The sequence below is a fragment of the Euphorbia lathyris genome, chromosome 2, assembly GCF_963576675.1.
Source record: "Euphorbia lathyris chromosome 2, ddEupLath1.1, whole genome shotgun sequence".
Lineage (NCBI taxonomy): Eukaryota > Viridiplantae > Streptophyta > Magnoliopsida > Malpighiales > Euphorbiaceae > Euphorbia > Euphorbia lathyris.
In genome coordinates, this window is record NC_088911.1 from 55,453,863 (window position 1) to 55,472,186 (window position 18,324).

At 42.5% G+C, this 18,324-nt stretch overlaps 1 protein-coding gene across 2 annotated transcripts; it reads right to left on the reverse strand.

The window, feature by feature from the left end:
* Positions 1 to 14,202: 14,202 nt before the first annotated feature.
* On the reverse strand, positions 14,203 to 16,976 carry LOC136220800 (protein MAIN-LIKE 1-like). Of its 2 annotated transcripts, none has more exons than XM_066008607.1 (5): positions 16,849 to 16,976; positions 15,958 to 16,216; positions 14,910 to 15,865; positions 14,418 to 14,828; positions 14,203 to 14,325 (listed from the first exon to the last, which is right to left on the reverse strand). In XM_066008607.1, exons 3-5 carry the CDS (start codon positions 15,270 to 15,272, stop codon positions 14,212 to 14,214), a joined length of 888 nt encoding a protein of 295 aa, XP_065864679.1. In that variant the 5' UTR covers positions 15,273 to 15,865; positions 15,958 to 16,216; positions 16,849 to 16,976; the 3' UTR covers positions 14,203 to 14,211. Both variants share the same exon structure in this region, with proteins under 2 accessions (XP_065864679.1, XP_065864680.1).
* Between the last annotated feature and the right edge of the window lie 1,348 nt (positions 16,977 to 18,324).

Sequence of the window (18,324 nt, forward strand, 5' to 3'; positions counted from 1 at the left end):
TACCACTCTTGTTGTCCTTCAGTGCTAACTCAGCTAGCTGGGCCAAGATTGCGGCCAGCTGGTCGTTGATATTGTTCACAGAATTCTCCAATTCAGCCACTTTCTCGTCGGTCGCAGACATACTGACGGAAGATTGAGTATACCCAGATGAAGATGATTCAGAAGCCACAACTGCTGATTCTGAACTGTCTACTCGTAGCTGATCAAACTGTCTGACAAGCCGATCACTCTCGCGAAACCACAACCGCTTAATGATGACGTCTGCGTGAACGGTATCCATTAGTATGTATGCATGATTTCATATGCATGATTCGTGGTGTGTGCGTTTATTTATTTACGATTATAAGATAAGAAAAACAAACGTTAGTTCTATTTACATGTATCACAATATCTCTCTTCCACCCTTATTCCTCCACACACTCGTTGGTCCAGGTCTCTTTCCTAGGATTTTGGTTTTTTTGGCTCACATTGCGGTCCAGGGGACGCGTGATGCCGTCGATTATTGCGGGAAAGTAAATCATTCATCAGACAATACAGTTCGTTTTGACGTATCAACGTTCAGTGACTAAAAAAATCGACCAAGTTGGATTGTCCTTTCGGAATAACTCGTCTTTCATCCTTTCGTGAGACGTATTAATTTGGGTTTTGACTCCCTTTGAGCGCATCTCAGTTTTTAGACGTGGTTCGAGTTATTCTTCTAGTCCAATCGTTCGTTATTGTCAATGACTCGTTCCCTTTTGTTCGCGTGGGTTCGTGTCTCGATTTTTGGATTACAACGGGATCTTTTGGATCTATCGAGAGACGTAACCACGTGTTTATTTAGTGATGGAATCACTTTTGGATTTTATTTTAGGGAACAGACTCATCGCGTAACGCGTTTGTTTTTAGCGTCGAGGATCCGTTTGCTCATTTTGCTACGTGAAAAGACGGCGAGTCTTATTTTGAGCGCACGATAATCTTTCGGCTAATTACAACTCTTTGTTCCTCCCAATCCACGGGATATATCATCTCAGTGTGGTTATAGAAAATCAACGTTTCGTTGAATCGCATGTTTATTTGAAGTGAGGATATCACCGTTTTCCTTCCTTTAGGCGCGAATTAAGCAAACACGTACATCGGGCCATATTTCTTGCAGTTTTGGTAACGGTCGAAATGATCGAGTCGTTAGTCAAAACTCGCAGTCTCGTCCATATGGCGCAATTATATGGCCTAGCTTAATTCGGCTTTCGAGAATTTAAACGGGGTATACACTCGTTCGAGGCACGTATTCAACGGTATTGGTTTATTTTCTTTAACTACTCGCGGGATTAACATATATCGTAGATTCAGAATGATTTTGGTCGATTAGTTCATTTTTCTTTTCTTAGTCACCTTTTGCGGACACGTCCATTTCTCTTAAGAATGACACCAGTCATAACGTAAAAGCTCGTCTTTTATTCGGAAGGGACGGGCTACTTGTGCGAAACTTTTCACGTTACAACAAGGTCGTTCGAAATAGAAATGTTCTTCGTTTTCGTTTCGTCGTGATCTCGTTTTATCCCAATTTATTTAAAGAATGTGAATAATGGCTACCGTTAATATAGTCTTTTGTATCGAAATGTAACTATCCTTAACACCGAACCGATTAATACTAATACGTGCTTACGTCATAACGTATTTCCTGAACACGTGCCTTCGTCGGGACACCGAAAGGGACAAGGCGGGTCGCACATGTTCATTCATATGAGATGACTAAGTCGTCTTTAGTTCAAATCATTTCGATGTTTTAGGGTAATTAGTATGTCGATTCATGAGTATATATTAACGCATCGTCTCATTTTCTTTACATAATTTAGGATTAGACACGTATCATGGTGGTTTGAAAACACGAACTGATTCATTTATCACATCAAAAATAGTAACGGGTAATCCTATGGAAACTTCTAAGGCTACTATATGCTGACACGGCTGACCGCGGGACCTCACAGGACCACACAGATTCGCCCCTAACGAATGGATGGGGACCCTCTGGCGCCTTACTATAAGGGGGAACTTACGCTAGCCTCTTTCGAGCGACGAATGGACTCTCGCTAGAGGTTTCGCGGAAATTACCCAAAGGGTTTGCAATAATGCTCGTGAATGCATACGAAAAGAAGTAAAACGATCCGTCCCCGTTAAGGACTTAGTGCATGCCTTCCGGAATCAAATTTCTCGCTTCCCCAGCAGAGTCGCCACTTGTTAGACGAGGTGCCGCGGCCTAATCTCCCGGGCGGACCGGGGGGTGGACAACCTCATGGCGACGTAAGCGGTGATTGGCGCCGAAAGCAACCAATCGTGGAATCAAGCTGCTCGGCAGGACCGGAGCTCGGAGATATGGAAGAGTCGCCACCCACGAATGGGAAAATGAACACCGATCCCTTGCGGGAGACCGGTGTGGGTTCGGGAAACTTAGGTACGAGCCGAGAAGGCTAGCTCCTTTCCGGAGAAAGGCTACTAGGCATCCCGACATCGCCCGGTTATGAACCACCGGCCTCCTACTCAGCATGTTAGGCGATAACGGACTAATCGTATACTTCTTTAAGTTTAAAATTCATTTGAAACCCTTTTCTTTCTCTTTTTGGAAACCATTTTGAGCATATGATATTGAAAAGCCACATCAGTAAAGAATCACCCATTTATGTTTATACATACACAGAGAGGGGGAAGAAAGAAGTGATTTATTTACAACCGTATTTAAATATTATGTCGTGTGTCTATTCTACATTAACTTATTTCCCCAAAACGATGTTTACATGGTTCGCACCTTAATCGCCGTTGGAACGATTTAGGAGCGTTTTAAAACCCCGTTTGATGAAGCTTACCCGAATCGCCGTTGGAACGACTCGAGTAATTTGAAAACGTTAAAGTAAAAGCCTTTTAATAAGAAAACGTGGTTAAACATACAAGTCAATTTTATTTTGTACAAATTCATTAAGAAAGCGATTCAAAATCTCCATTATTAACAAAAAAAACGATTTTGATTACAATGTTCGCTTAATCCGTCGTTGGAACGGACTAAGGTTTTAAAACGTGGTGTTTTGAAGACGATTTGAAATATCAACCAAAATGACTCTATTTATCTACATTAGAGATCTAAGAAAGCTCATTAGCTTAAATAATTTAATTGAAAACTCTCTTTTTATGACTTATTTTCCCCACTTATTTAATGGACTCTCTAACTATTATAATTACATCAATAAACACATTTAGGCCCAAAAATTAATTTTTCCAAGTGAAGCCCATTTGAAACATGGACTCATAAATGACCAAAAGAGATAAAGAAAATAATATAGATATATATCTATACATTTTAGCCCAAAAGACATAAAATAAGAGTAAAAGAAAGTATACTATCCAATACATATATAAGAATTCATAATGAAAATAATATATTTATACTTTAAATATATGAAAATAGTAGATGAAATTCATAAATAAGAGAATAGTATTTATCACTCAAAATAACTCTATTTGTCAATAATTAACATAACCCAAATATACTCCAAAACTATATATATATACATAACTAATATAATCTTAATGTCAAAAAGACTATATGTTTATTCCCTAATATCTATTAATTGTCTCACAAAATACCCAAGTAAATAACATTTAAAATAGATTTTAATGTGACTTAAATAAATAATGATAAAAAAGGAGAAAATAATACATACATTTATAAAAATAAAATGGAACACCACTCTTCTAAAATAATTATATATGTTAAAATTCTAAAACAATTTGAAAATCATGTATTACATAATTATATATATATATATATACTAAGGATTAAAAGTCTAAAAGTTAAGAAAAGGGGACCGAAATGGCATTTTTTACATTTTGGCAGATTTACCGACGGAAAATCCGTCGGTAAACAGCCTTTAGTGACAGAATTGGCAAATTACAGCAGCACTCCAACATTTTCCAGATTTGTTCAAAAGCATTAAATTAAATCTAATTCAATCGTTTTGGACTTCCGAACTACCAAAGATGGATCATAGTCGAAAACGGAAGTTCCTAAAACGATGTTTTTATTTTAAAACGTTATTTGGAAACCTCTTTTAAATAAAAAAACTTATAATGACAATATTTTCGATACCCGAACTACCTTTTTATCGGATCACGGTTCGTATTGGGATATCCAAAATGAGGTTTTTATTTTAAAACAAAACCGAATTTTATTTAACACGAAACGAAAATTAAATAAATACGCTAACTAAATAAAACGTGACAAAATAAATAAATGACTAAAGGAATAAAAACTATAGCATAAAAAAATAAATAGAAGGAGAGAAATAAATAAAATAAAGAGTCTAGTCCTCGGATAATACCTTTGATTCGGTATCTGACAGTCGAAGCCGATTGATTCCACGAACCGCGAGCTCCCGATTTTAATAAAAATTTAGTAAAAATTGAACTTAGGAAATTTGGAATTTTTGAGAAAAAAATATTTTTCTCAAAAAAATCCACTCTCTCTCTCTCTCTAAAAATGTTTAGAGTGAGAAAGTTTTTCCCCCCTAAAAGGCCTCCTCTTCACCTTAGGATCCGTGCCCTTATATAGGGAAACGGATCCCGGAACAATGGGCGACGCCCAAAAAAAATTGGGCGTCGCCCATTGTGGTTGGGCGGCCGCCCAACAATGTTGGGCGATCGCCCAACTTTCGTTGGGCGATCGCCCAACGGCGTTGGGCGAGCGCCCAACGCGAGGTTGGGCGTCGTCGGGCGTCCGCCCGACGCGTTGGGCGTTCGCCCGACGTGGTTGGGTGCCCGCCCGGCGACCCTCGGGGCGTGCCCCGCGCCGTCGGACGCGTGCACTCCGTGGCCGCCGAGCGCGCGTTCCGCACAGCTAGACGCTCGCACGTCGCGGCCGCCGAACGCGCGCCTCGCGCTGCCAGGCACGTGTGCTCAACGGCCCACGAGGGCACGCACCGCCAGCGGTCCCAGGCATTGCTCGGGCGTCGAGAGCGTGCCACTCGCGGTGCGTCAGACGGATGCCGCGCGCACGTCTCGAGCCGTCAAGCGGGCGTTCGACCATCGTCGTCCACGTGCGGGATGCCATTGCATGCCCGCGCCGTGCCGTTAATTTTCCTCAGCTTATTATTCTTTATATATTTTTCAAAACTTCCGGAATCAATCGCTTCGACCGTCTTGTTTCAGGTTTTCGTCACAGGTCCTCCGACTCGGTGTCTACAGCTGCGCCGAGCAGGAAATGAACCGTCCCAAGGCGATTAATCTCCCGTTGAGCCTCTGAACTCCCTGTAAGTTGCGCGGTGCTTCCATCGCTAAGATTGCCTCGATCTTTGCGGGGTTCGATTCGATACCTTTCTCGGACACCACGCAACCAAGGAACTTGCCGCTGCGAATTTCGAAGAAACATTTCTTCGGGTTCAGCTTGAGGTTGTAATTTTTGAAAATTTTAAATACTTCCGCCAAGTCACGCGGATGGTCGCTTTCAACAGTGCTTAGGGCAACCATGTCATCGATGTATACTTGTATAGTATTGCCGATGAGGTGAGCGAACATCTTATCTATCAGTCGCTGGTAGGTGGCCCCCGCGTTCTTCAACCCAAAAGGCATGACGTTGTAGCAATAAGTGCCTTCATGCATAATGAAGGAGGTTTTCTCGGCATCGGCCGGGTCTAGAGGGATCTGCTGAAAACCAGCGATGGCGTCAAACTGAGATAAGATTTTCCAACCAGCTGTCTGGTCGAGAAGCTGATCTATGTTAGGCAGCGGGTAAGAATCCTTGGGGCATGCCTTATTAACATTCATAAAATCTACACACATGCGGTACTTTTCGCTGGCTTTCTTTACAAGTACGACGTTAGAAAGCCAATCCGGATAGTGAACCTCGCGAATAAATTTTACAGCTAGTAGCTTCTCGATCTCTTCCTTGACTGCAGCTTGTTTGTCCTTTGCTTGCACTCTCATCTTCTGCTTCAGGGGCTCCACGGAGGGGTCGATGCTCAGTCTGTGCGTTGCTTGCTCGGGTGAGACTCCCGTGATATCCTCGGTGCACCAAGCGAACATGTCCGAATGCTCTGATAGAACAGCCTTGATCTCGTCGGCCAAATGGGGCGTGAGTTTGGTCCCAATTTTCATTGTCTTGGTGTCCGCGATGGCATAGTCGCTGACCGGTTCAATAGGTATGGGATTGTATCCCCTTATGTCCATCAGACCGTCTTCCAGGTAAAGCGCTGTCCGAGGTTGAGTAGCCTCCGACTGCAATCTTTTGGCCAAGATGCGATCTCCTTGGATGGTGATTCTGTCATGTCGGACCGGCAAAGTCAAGCATAATTCGGCGATATCAACCGTGGCCTTCAGGTTAGCCAGCAGAGGTCTTCCTATGATGGCATTGTAGGCCAAGGGGATATCGACCACCACCCATTCTGCAGTGTCCTCTACTTCCTTATCGCTTTCGGTGAAGGCTGTTGACAGGGAAATGACTCCCTTCACTGGGACTTCGATTTCCGACAGGCCAACCAGGGGGAAAGTCCCGGCTCGGAGGGCTGTGTGAGCACTTCTCATTGCGTGGAGTGCCTTCTAGGTGAGCAAGTTCACCGAGCTGCCTGTATCCACCAGCACTCGATGCGTTTTAAAGCCGGTGATGTTGATGGTGACCACAAGTGCCTCCGAATGGCTGGTCCGGAGTGGTGGCTGCAACGTCAGGGTCTGATCAACTGCTTTTCTCTTTCGGGAGCTCTCCGGAGGCGTGCAGAGTGCCGAAGCTCCCTCCATTATGACGTGGATATCCCCGTGGTACCTAGGTCGCTTTGGTTCATCTGCTCGGCCGGCGTTCCACTGCTTCGGGCTCTGCTCCCTCTGCCTAACTGCTTTTGGTGGCGCGCCTTGCTTAGTTATCCGCTCAATCTATTTCTGGAGTTGGTAGCAGTTCTCCGTGGAGTGCCCGAAGGATTTGTGATACTTGCAGTACTCCATTTCTACACGGGCTTTGCCTTTATCGACCGGCGGAGTCGGGTGTGCAAAACGGCAGGGCTGGCTCTGAGCAGCATAATGCACCTCCTTCCTGAGGTGATCGGTCCCCTCCGCGCTCAATGTTAGTTCACTCGACTCGAGCTGGGAAAGGCATCGGGGCCTCCTTGCGCGCCCGGCCTTCATCACGTGCCTCTGCGGTCGGCCTGCTCCTTTCATGTTTGTGCGTGTCGCCTCTGGCCTTGTCTCTTTCTAACTCTTCGTACCCTGCGGGCCGGTCGCAGTCGTCATACCGGACGAAGGTTTGTGCCATGGTCATGAGCTCTTCGAAGGATCACGGCATCTTTCTGAAGCACTTCTGCTTTAGGGGTTCACACGAGGTCCCTTTTGCTAAGGCATCATGAGCCACTTCGAGGTTGAGGCCTTTGACTTGAGAGGCCATATGGTGAAACCTGGAAAGAAAGTTGCGCAGTGGCTCAGTTGCTCGCTGTTTGAGCCCATTGAGGTCCGAGCTGATCTTCCTTACCTTCGCTGCCGCGGCGAAACGGGAGAGGAAAAGGTCCTTTAGGAGATCGAATGAGTCAATTGATTCCGGAGCGAGTCCTCGATACCACTCTTGCGCACTAGAAGAGAGTGTGGTCGGAAAAACTTTGCACATGATGTCTTCGTCTTTTGAGTACAAGTTGATGGTACTCATGAAAGATGCCACATGGTCGTTCGGGTCCTCAGTTCCCGAATACTGCGATAGCCGCGGAGCCTTCCAGTCTCGTGGGAACCTCGTCTCGATGATCCTTTGTACTAGCGGTGTTTTACTGGAGGTGATGCTTCCTCCCATGATGCCCCCGAGGGCCCTCTTGTCTAGAAAACGCTGGATCTTCAGCTCCAACATGTCTTCATTACTCGCGGCCACTGTCTCGTCACGCCGCGCACTGCTCTCTCCGGCCGTGGCAGCTCCGGCGCCTCTCCCTGCGAGGACTCCGGGTCCTGAGGGCTCCCCCGACAGTGCCCCCTCTCTTTGCATTTTCGCTGCTTCTTTAAGGTATTGCCAGATTTTGGCGTTCTCCTCCTGCAAGCTTCTCTGTTGATCTATGATCTTCATCTGAGCCGCCGTATGAATAGCCTGTGTGGTCTGAAAACCTTGTTTCGCACTGAGGAGCTGTGTGGTATTGTAAGTTTCTTCTTCTTCAGGGCTCACCTCCTCCATCAGTGGTCCCAGGTTTCTAGGGGAAATTGGAATGGTCGGAACGGAACGCTCGATGTTAGTCATGGAGCTAGTTGCTCCTACTTCCGGCTCTAGCGTTGGAACAGACTCAGTTGGAGTTTGCATTTTGTTTGAAGCTCCGAGGTCACTTGTATTCCACGTTCACCGCACTAAATAATTAGGGAATGCGGAACAGTGATCTGGATCCTCGTCGGGAAGGTCTGGCTTCTTCAGGGGTCGTCTCTGCTCGGGGAACGGTCCCTGCGGATGCTCTGATGGTCAAGACAGTTAGTAGTTCGAGAGTGTATTCTAATCAAATGAGAGTGAGGTAGAAAATAGTTACCCGATCCCCTTTCCTTCCTTCATTGGTATATTTATAGTGAATTGTCTTGGGCCTGTGGGCCTTCTGTTACCTTGGCCCTTTTGCTGGTCGGGCTCCATTGGGCCTCTTGGGCCTAAGTGATATTCCGAATCATTAACTATTATATATATTTTTTTATTAAAAGAGTCGAGATGGAGCATCAAATTTATGGATGAAGCCTATGATTCATTATGATAAGCTTGTGGAGATTTATGCTACTGATTTGGCTAAGGGTTCGAAATGCAAGGGTCCAGGAGATGAAGTAGATATAGAGGAAGTTGTTAGCCATGCTATGGATGAATCTGGCTCTCCATCTGAAGTCAACACTACTCTAAACTCTGATAGGCAATCTCTTAAACGTAAAATTTGTGACAATGATCAATTAGATGCAGAGTTCATTCAAATGTCTAAATCGGTTTCAAGCCTCTTGGAAGCAGAAAAAGAAAATACATTGACTATGAATGCAATTAAAAATGCATTTATACACGAGGTTGATGTTAATGAGCAAGGTAATAATAAAAGGAAAGATTTGTTTCAAGTAATCCGAGCACTCCCCGGGCTCACTACGGAACAAGTTGTGATGGCTACACGTCTTATTGGTCAAGATCCGACCAAACTAGATCTTTTTTATGGCATGCCAGATGAGTACAAATTGATATTTGTTGGACAAGAAGTTGGTCGCTCATTGTAGATGGTTGGCAAACTTATTTATTTCTTTTTTTTTTGTTTATGACAAACTGATGATAGTTGAAACTTTATTATGATTTCGTTTCTCTTATTTGTTTTTGCTGGAGTTGCAACAATGTTTTTTTGATTATGCAAGTATTGGAATATTAATTATATTAGCTATTTATTATTTTGGTGTTAATGTTTCTATTTACATTGATGATTTTAATAAGTGACTTTTAAAAACGTAAGTTTTTCTGTATATTATTGTAGTATAAAAGTTAAATGAAGATAGTTCAATTTAATGTATTTAAAATTGGATAAGGGTAATATAGTAAAATGCATTATTTTATCCCTATCCCTATCCCACATAACAAACATGAGATAAAAAATTCCAGCAACTTACCGCACCGAATTATATATATATATATATATATATATATATATTAAATATTACAAGTTTAGTTGTTTTTTAAAATATTGTTGAGATAATAAGACAATATAAAGAGATAAGGTACTAAAATATGTCTAAGGTTTTTGAGAAAGTATCAATTTATGGTCCACGTACAAAATAGCACAATATAAGCTTAACGTTTAAAAAAGAGTACCAATTTAGGCATTGATAACTAAACGTGACACATCATTCATATTACTCCGTTAAGATCTTTCAATTGTACATGAGGAGAGAAACCAAAACCTAACGGATTGATATGAATGTCGTGTCACATTTCGTTATCGAGCCTAAATTGATACTCTTTTTTAAACGCCAAACCTGCATTAGTACTATTTTGTACGTGGAGTCTAAATTGATACTTCCTAAAAAACGTTAGGGCTATTTTGGTATCTTATCCCCAATATAAATATACTTTGAAAGTGTTTCAATTTTTTTTTGAGATAAATTTAATAAGAAAATATAATAAATTTTTATTTGTTGTTTTTTTATTTTATTTTTTAACTAATTCGGTTTGTTTCGTTTAATGCTATTTACCGCAATATTTTTTACAACCACCGCCATATTTTGACAATTATGCCCTCCTCATAATTTAAACTCAAAAACCCAAAAAAAAATTTCCTCTATTTCTCTCCCAAGCCTAAAAACTCTAATTGGACGAAAATGGACCCGAGCATTCCTGAAGACCATGATTTCGTACACGAGGTAATCCTACTATATAAATTTAAATTTAAATTTCGTTTTTGGATTTTTGAAATTTTTTTTTTTTAATGTTTTAGCCTAAACGGGCGGCCGATGCTGCTCGGCCGCACGGTCGAACGGACGAACTTCCCGTTCGTCCGTGCGGACGAGCGGCATGCGCCGCTCGTTCGGCCTACGGAGCGAGCGGCATGCGCCGTTCGTTCCGCCAGCCGAACGAGCAGAGCGCGCTTCCCGTTCGGCCTACGGAACGAGCAGCGCATGCCGCTCGTTCCGCCGTAGGCATGAGGGGTGTGACCTGCCCGTCCCCACGTACGGTGGAACGGGCAGGCTGCCCATTTAGGCAAAATTATACCAATTTTTGGCATTTTAACCGGGCTTGCTGTCCGTTTAGCCTATACGAGGCCCGAACAAGCTCGGAATTGTAATTTTTAACCCGACTAAGTCCTAAATTTATATTTTTATATTTTTACATGTATTGTTAATACCTACTATGCAACCGAATGTCATTTTTCAACATTTTTTTGCATATTGTTAATACATATTATGCATTTTTTATATATTAAGGAACCGTTAGAAGATTGGCAACCGGATGGCATTGATTACAGTTCTCGTTTTATAACGGACACTATTTTCGCTTCGTGTGAAGATGCTGTTACTTGGGCAAAACAGGTAGCTATTCGAATTGGGTTTGAGATTACAATATCTTCGCATAAAAATGGTGGAAAGCAAAAGCAATTGAGATGTTCACGGGGTGAACGCTATAGAGGGAAACAAGATGACGCAGGGTTAATACGAAAAACGAAAACTAAAGCGTGCAGGTGTAAATTTGAGATCAAAGCCTATCAACGGTCAGACCTTACTGGTTGGAGTATAAAGGCTAAGGCTGGATTAACTGGTCAGCACAATCATTCATTACGTGTGTATCCAAAGGGAAGTCGGCAGATGAGCGGACTCAGTATCGCATCTAAATTAATCGTTCATGATATGAGTTCGGCTCAAGCGAAGCCTTGTGCTATTTTAGCAGCCGTTAAAGAAAAGCATCCTGAAGACCACCCAACAATTAAACACGTTTACAACTGTAGAGATAAGATGAGGAATGATGGGTTTGAAGGTAGAGACTTGGCTAGTCAGTTCTATCATATCGCTCTCGAGAACAAGTATGCTCTTTATACGCAAACTGAGGGTGATTCCAGCATCATTACACATGTGTTTATGGCACATCCAGAATCAGTAGATTTATTCAGGACTTATCACTGGTACATCGGCATTGATTCCACGTACAAAACCAACAAGTACAAAATGCCATTTGTTGAAATTGTTGGGATGACGCCTTGCAATAACAATTTCAAGATCGCATATGCCATCATTAAAGATGAGACTGAAGGAAGTTACCGTTGGGTCCTGTAGCGGCTGAGAGTTTTGATTGGGAACCCGACTGTTATCGTCAGTGATAGGGAGTTGGGGTTGTTAAAACCGATTCTGGATGTATTCCCACATACAGCACATTTGCTATGCACTTGGCATATAAACAAGGATGTAGAAGATCGGGCGTACAGAATCATGGGAGACAAATCAATTGCCGGTAAATTCAAGAATGGAAAATGGAGAACATTAATTGAATCTTTATCCATTGCGGAGTACGAGGAAAATCTGGGCAAGATGCATGATTCGATGAGCAGGTACAAAACTCTTATCTCGTACGTTGAGGAGACGTGGTTGGTGCATAAGGAGAAGTTTGTTGTTGCATGGATGAAAAATTTCTTACATTTTGGCAACACAACCACTTGTCGTGTGGAGAGCGAACATGCGAGTCTAAAGCAATGGCTCAATACATCCACAGGATCGCTGGACACGGTATGGCAAAAGGTTCATAAGCAGATAGAAGCCCAGGCATCTCATATCAGGTATTTTCAATATAGTTCTATTGGAAGATGTTTGTATTTTTATCATGTATTTGTAAATCTCAGTCAACTGATAGTATGTTTATGTTCTTATTAGGTACATGCTTGAGCAGTCCAGGCTTCGTAAATGAGTCTCTTACTCCGGATTCCCCTTTAACCACCTGGTATGCAAAGTCTCACACTACTGCATGCAACTGATCAATGTTGAGTTAGCTCGCATGAGAAGTTTGAGCCATGAAGTGAATGCACGTTGTGGATGTGTATTGAGAACCTCTCATCAGATACCATGTGCATGCGAGATCAAACAAGCTTATGAGTCCGGCGATATTATAAGTGTTGAGAGGGTTCATGTGTTCTGGAGAACACTTTTGATTAATTATGGCCAGATTCATGAAACTGAAGGGTGTCATGATCAGACAGAGGATCAGAGATATTTTAAATCCTTAGTTGACCAGGTATCTAAAGGTGACCCAGCCTTGCTGCGAAACATTTCAATACTTATACATGATCAACTACACCTTGATCAAGCACATTACACCGAACCTGATGTGAAAATTAACGTTCGAGGATGACCGAAGTCGGGTAAATCTACAAAACGTATGCCTAGTGCCTGGGAGTACCACGAACCTCGGCGTGGACGTGCTCGTTCTAGTAGTTCGTCTAGGAGCCATGGTAGAAGTGGTAGGAAAAGCTCTTCATCATCTGTTCATAATTTTGCATCCTCGGGTAATACAATTTTGCAATATCTAATTCATTTACACTTAACATAAGTTATGTGCGGTTTACAATATCTTATTTTGATTCAATGCAGATGGAAATACGTATGAAGTTAATGATTTCATGCATTCTGACAAAGTAATTGGGATCATTAAGTCGTATGTTGAAACATATTGCGACGTAGTCGGTGATGGAAATTGTGGCTTCCGTGTTGTTTCTTCCTACATTTTTGGCACCGAAGAGAAGTGGCAATCAGTCAGGCATCACATGAGGAATGAAGTAATTGCTAACCGTTCTCGATATGAATCTGTGTTAATTGACGGTGTTGATGCAGCAATTAATAGAATCACTTGGGATGGTGGAGCATGTTCGCAGGAGCATTGGATGCTCGCTTATGATGACATGTTTGTGATTGCTACATTGTACAATGCTGCTATAATGTTTTTCGGATACCTGGATGGAAATAACTCTACTTTTTGTGGTACTATTTTACTAGTGTATGCCCCTTCCACTGCTACAAGACCAAAACGAGAGATATGCATAGCTCATTTGGGTACGCACTGTCGCCACTATATTCGTTTAAATTTATCTCCTAATTTTCCAGTCCCTAATGTAATAGACTGGTGGAAGGGGCACCATGAACGTAGTGTTGAAGGGTGGGATCGCATTTATGCAGCTAGGACAAAACAATGGACAAGACTGGTTCAACTTAGATCTGGATAGCTTTATATGATTTACAGGTTGATTCTGATAGATTCTGGATAACAAACAGTTGCTGTTTCGATCCAGATTTGTTCATTTGAGTTACATGTTGTGTCTGTATTGTATCTGTAATGATTCTGTATTGACCTGGATAGCTTTATATGATTTACAGGTTGATTCTGATAGATTCTGGATAACAAATAGTTGTTGTTTCGATCCAGCTTTGTTCATTCGAGTTACATGTTGTGTCTGTATTGTATCTGTAATGATTTTGTATTGATCTGGATAGCTTTATATGATTTACAGGTTGATTCTGATAAATTCTGGATAATAAACAGTTGCTGTTTCGATCCAGATTTGTTCATTTGAGTTACATGTTGTGTCTGTATTGTATCTGTAATGATTCTGTATTGATCTGGATAACAAACAGTAATTAACAGCGTACTTATAAAATTAAAGTACTAAAATATCAAGTACATAAAAAGTACTAAAATGCCAACATCCATATACTTATAATAAAAAGTACTAAAAACATAACCACAAATCACTTGGTCGAATTTCAAGCATCCAAAATCTGGTCGTACGAATGTCTCCACTCAGCCGCAACATCCTCATCAAGAAGGTTCATCGCGTCCAATGCACCTTCTCCCCAGTTAACCCAACGGCTAACCCACTAGCAAAAGAAATAACCCAAAATTAATAAATATCACGTCATTTAATTTCATTCTGATAATTGTAAATAAATTGATTAATTAAATTACGTACCACTTCGCTGTTCGAGCGAGTATGAATAACCGGTCCGGGTGCAGGCATATCCGGTAGTAGCTGAGGGTGTGAATGCATGCAGTACCACGACATGTACTGCTCCTCACAGTCCGAAGGAGTCCGTGCAAGAGTGAACCGAGACAATATCAGCATACAAGCCTCGGGAAACGAGGTCCAAAGATCCTCCGCCATATCGGCGGGCACTTCTACCCGATACTTCAAGCTGGACCAAGGACGTACGGCCTTCAACGGCCTCAAGATCGGTCGGGGTATGGTCTGCACGTAACCTAGCTGGCGAAGGCATCTCCCCGGTATGTACGGCTCAATCACATCCCTGTAACGTATCCATCCGGCGTATATCGTCCTAGGGGTATGCGTAATGACATCAGGACCATACGGCATCCACATCACCTACAGACGTATACAACAACATTAATATGCAAATAATACAAGTAAATGAATTTGGATTTTATAATTAAATTGAAATTTCACCTCATTAGCAGTCAATCTATCAAGCCGGACACGATATGATTTCAGTCGATCCCCACTCTTCTCCAACGGTATAGATGGCCACATGCAAGCCCTCGGCATCGCTGGATCCAATGTGACTCCCTCTCGCTGAGGCCTGAAGCACGAAAAGTACTCATAAATCCATGCCTGAAGCAGTGTCAGACAACCCGTGATATGCCCGCAGTCTCCTCTACTAGCAATACTTAGATGACGGTATAGACATGCTAGTGCAGCTGAGCCCCATGAGAGTCCAATGGCTCCAGATACAGAGTCCTGTACCTCCAACAGACAAGAAGGTCGAATGCGGTCTCCACTCTTATCCACGAACAATATGCAACCGAGCATCAGAAACGTCCAAGCAGTAGCCTGTGCATCAGCAATCCGATCTCATTGACAATAATCCAGGACAGAAGCCGCTTGTATACCGCCATTAAAGTAGTGACCCTTCTGCAACTCCTCCCGAGTCATACCAAACAACTCCATCACACAAGACTGAAGCTCCTCAACACTCGCATCAGCAGTCACCATAGCCCCATCGATGGGGATGCGCAAAATCTGCCACACATCATGCAACATAATGCTCATCTCACCAAACGGCATGTGAAATGATGACGTGTCTGGCTGCCACCGCTCTACAAAAGCCGCAATCAGGGGCGCATCGATGTGGCCATACATGATATTGGGTAAATGAGACAATCCAGTTGACTCTATACGCTTCTGGATCTGCTGAGAAGCACCACCGTACCATACACACAGCTTCCCACAGTATAATGATCGTGTCTGACACCTGAGGAGGCCCCTATCCTGTCCGCTCCAGATAGCAGTGGCAATATGTCCTAGAAAGCTCGGGATCACAAGACCATCAGATGGACCCCCAGAAACCGGGCTCTTCACGATCCAGTCATCCTCTACATCACTCTTCGAGCGCTTGCTACTACCTGAAATTACAGTAAACTCATTTATTATATTCGTATATTTTATAATAATCACGAATAAATAACATAATAATAAGTAAATTTAAATTTCTCACCCGAAGACGACCCTGCTGTAGAAGCAAAACGTCCGCCAGGACCCCTCGGTATGGTCTTAGTAGGTACTCGCACAGAGGATGAACTCTGAGGAGGCATAGAGTCATCTCCGTCCATCTCTACAGCATCCGCCATCTCCTCCGGCTGTGCCCTCTGAGCATCCCTCATCAATACCTGTTCTTCCCGATCCCTCCGGGCAGAGGCAGTCACAACACGTGACCTTGTATGTCTCTTTCCAGAACGGTTATCAACATTATCAGTCTGTAAAAACCAAAAACATTTTACATTTATAAGCAAATAACACATATTTAATTAAATATACTCAATTTCTCGTATTTCGCTTTTTTTAATACTTAGGCATTGCCATAGGCCGGGTCGGACCAAGTTTTTAAAAAAAAAATAAAATTTCGAGCCTAATTTGGCCTAAACAGAGCGCCGCAACCGTCCGGACAGTGGGCTGAACGGTTTCGGCACTCTTTTTTGCCTTACGACGGAACGGTCACCGCGCACCGTTCCTCCTTACGGCGGAACGGTAGCGCCGCTCGTTCTGCCATAAGGCGGAACGAATGCGCCGCTCGTTCTGCCATAAGGCGGAACGAATGCGCCGCTCGTTCCGCCTTACGGCGGAACGAGCATAGCCATCGTTCCACGGTACGGTGGAACGATTGCGCCGTTCGTTCCACCGTACTGCGAAACGACGGCGCCGTTCGTTCCACCTAAAGGAGGAACGAACGGCTGTGCCGTTTCCTCCTAGGGTGGAATGGACAGTTCGTCCGTTCCACCCTTGGCGGAAACAGCACAGTGAGTCCGTTTAGAGCAACTTCATCCGGATTTCGCCTCCGATTCGGAGGCGAAACCCGTGATTTTTGAATAATTTAAAAAAAAAAACTTACCGGAGATTTCATGAAGCCTTTACCCGCTCCTGGCTTTGGCGGCATGTTGTTTTAGATCGGGTTTTTTGAAAAACCAAAAAGCTAGAGAGGATTTGAGATTTTTGATTTTTTGAGTTTAAATTATGAGAAGGGCATAATTGTCAAAATAGTGCGGTAGGTGGAAATTCATATTGCGGTAAATAGCAGCCCACTATTTTTATCCCCATCCCAACCTTTATCCCTATCCCTATCCCCTCAAATACCAAACGCCCCGTGCGAGTGAGCGAACCATCGGGAAAGTTAGTAAAGCACGTGTGCGACTGACCCACGACGGAGCAGTCACAGGTAAGCACTTACATATGGGCAGACTTTCGATCATAAGAAAGCGAATCCACTCTCGCCGCTGTAAACAACGGCCCTCCCGGCGTCCATGGCGTCGCCGACGCTGACACTGTCATTGGTGTTCCTATCTCTGTTTCTGCCATTTTTTTGTGTTTTTTTAACAAATAAAAGGATTAAAAGATATATTTTACATGATCGGACATACTTTTTTTTTGTTTCAGCTACACAATAATCTTTTCCTTCTCCATAACTTAGGATCAAGTAAAATAAATTAGTTTAATAAGGGTAAAATGGGTACTTAATTTTTCAGAATTAAGGAAGGAGAGAGATAGCAGGTTAAAAGAGGTGGTCAAAAGTAAAAAAAATCATAGTTAACGGTCACAGTGGCTACCGATGTAACAAAGTGTAAAATTCAATGATTATAACGTGAAGAATTGAAGTTCAACTGACCATAGATGTAATTTACCCTCTTAGGTCTTGTTTGGATGAGGATATTTTAAAGTAAAGTAAGTTAGGGTAAGGTAAGTGAAGTGAATGAAATAAATTTGTTGTGTTTGGATAAAAGGTAAGGTAAGTGATGGTTTAATAATGTAATTGTGTTTGGTTTGATGGTAAGGTAAAGTAAGGTAAGATAAGTTATATACAAAATTGCTTTTATATCCAAATAATGTCTTATTTTAAAATAAACTATAGAGGGTAATTTTGGAAAAGAAAAATCTGTCACCTCCCTACCCTCCAATTTGGGATGTAAAGAAAATCACCCAAATTTCACCGGGATAATTACTAATCTAACCCAATGAAGAACCCCACTTTACATATCTAACCCACCTTCCTTTCATTTTACCAAATTAGACAAATAAACCCATTTTGGACAAAACTACCCTTGTTCTCATATAACAACCATCTCCTCTTTCCCTTTCATTTACTTTCACATTCTCTCACAGGAAAATTCATCAACTCAACCCAAGATCTAAAGATATCCATACCCCATTCAAGTTCATGTAAGTATCATTCCCTCATTTTTCATACACATTACTAGAAATACACAGTTGGTTTTCGAATACATTTGCTTGAATCTTGACATTTTCCGATTCCGCCATTGTCTCCCGATGTGTCGCATTCGGTGGTCAAATGCGACACAGAGAATAAAATGCG

Bases quoted from the DNA above. Each gene is read 5' to 3' on its own strand.
- LOC136220800 (XM_066008607.1), bottom strand. From the start codon at position 15,272: ATGCTCGGTTGCATATTGTTCGTGGATAAGAGTGGAGACCGCATTCGA. The intron at 14,829-14,909 runs GTGAAATTTCAA...ATACGTCTGTAG, and splicing joins ATAGATTGACTGCTAATGAG to GTGATGTGGATGCCGTATGG. The intron at 14,326-14,417 runs GTACGTAATTTA...TTCTTTTGCTAG, and splicing joins CTCGCTCGAACAGCGAAGTG to TGGGTTAGCCGTTGGGTTAA.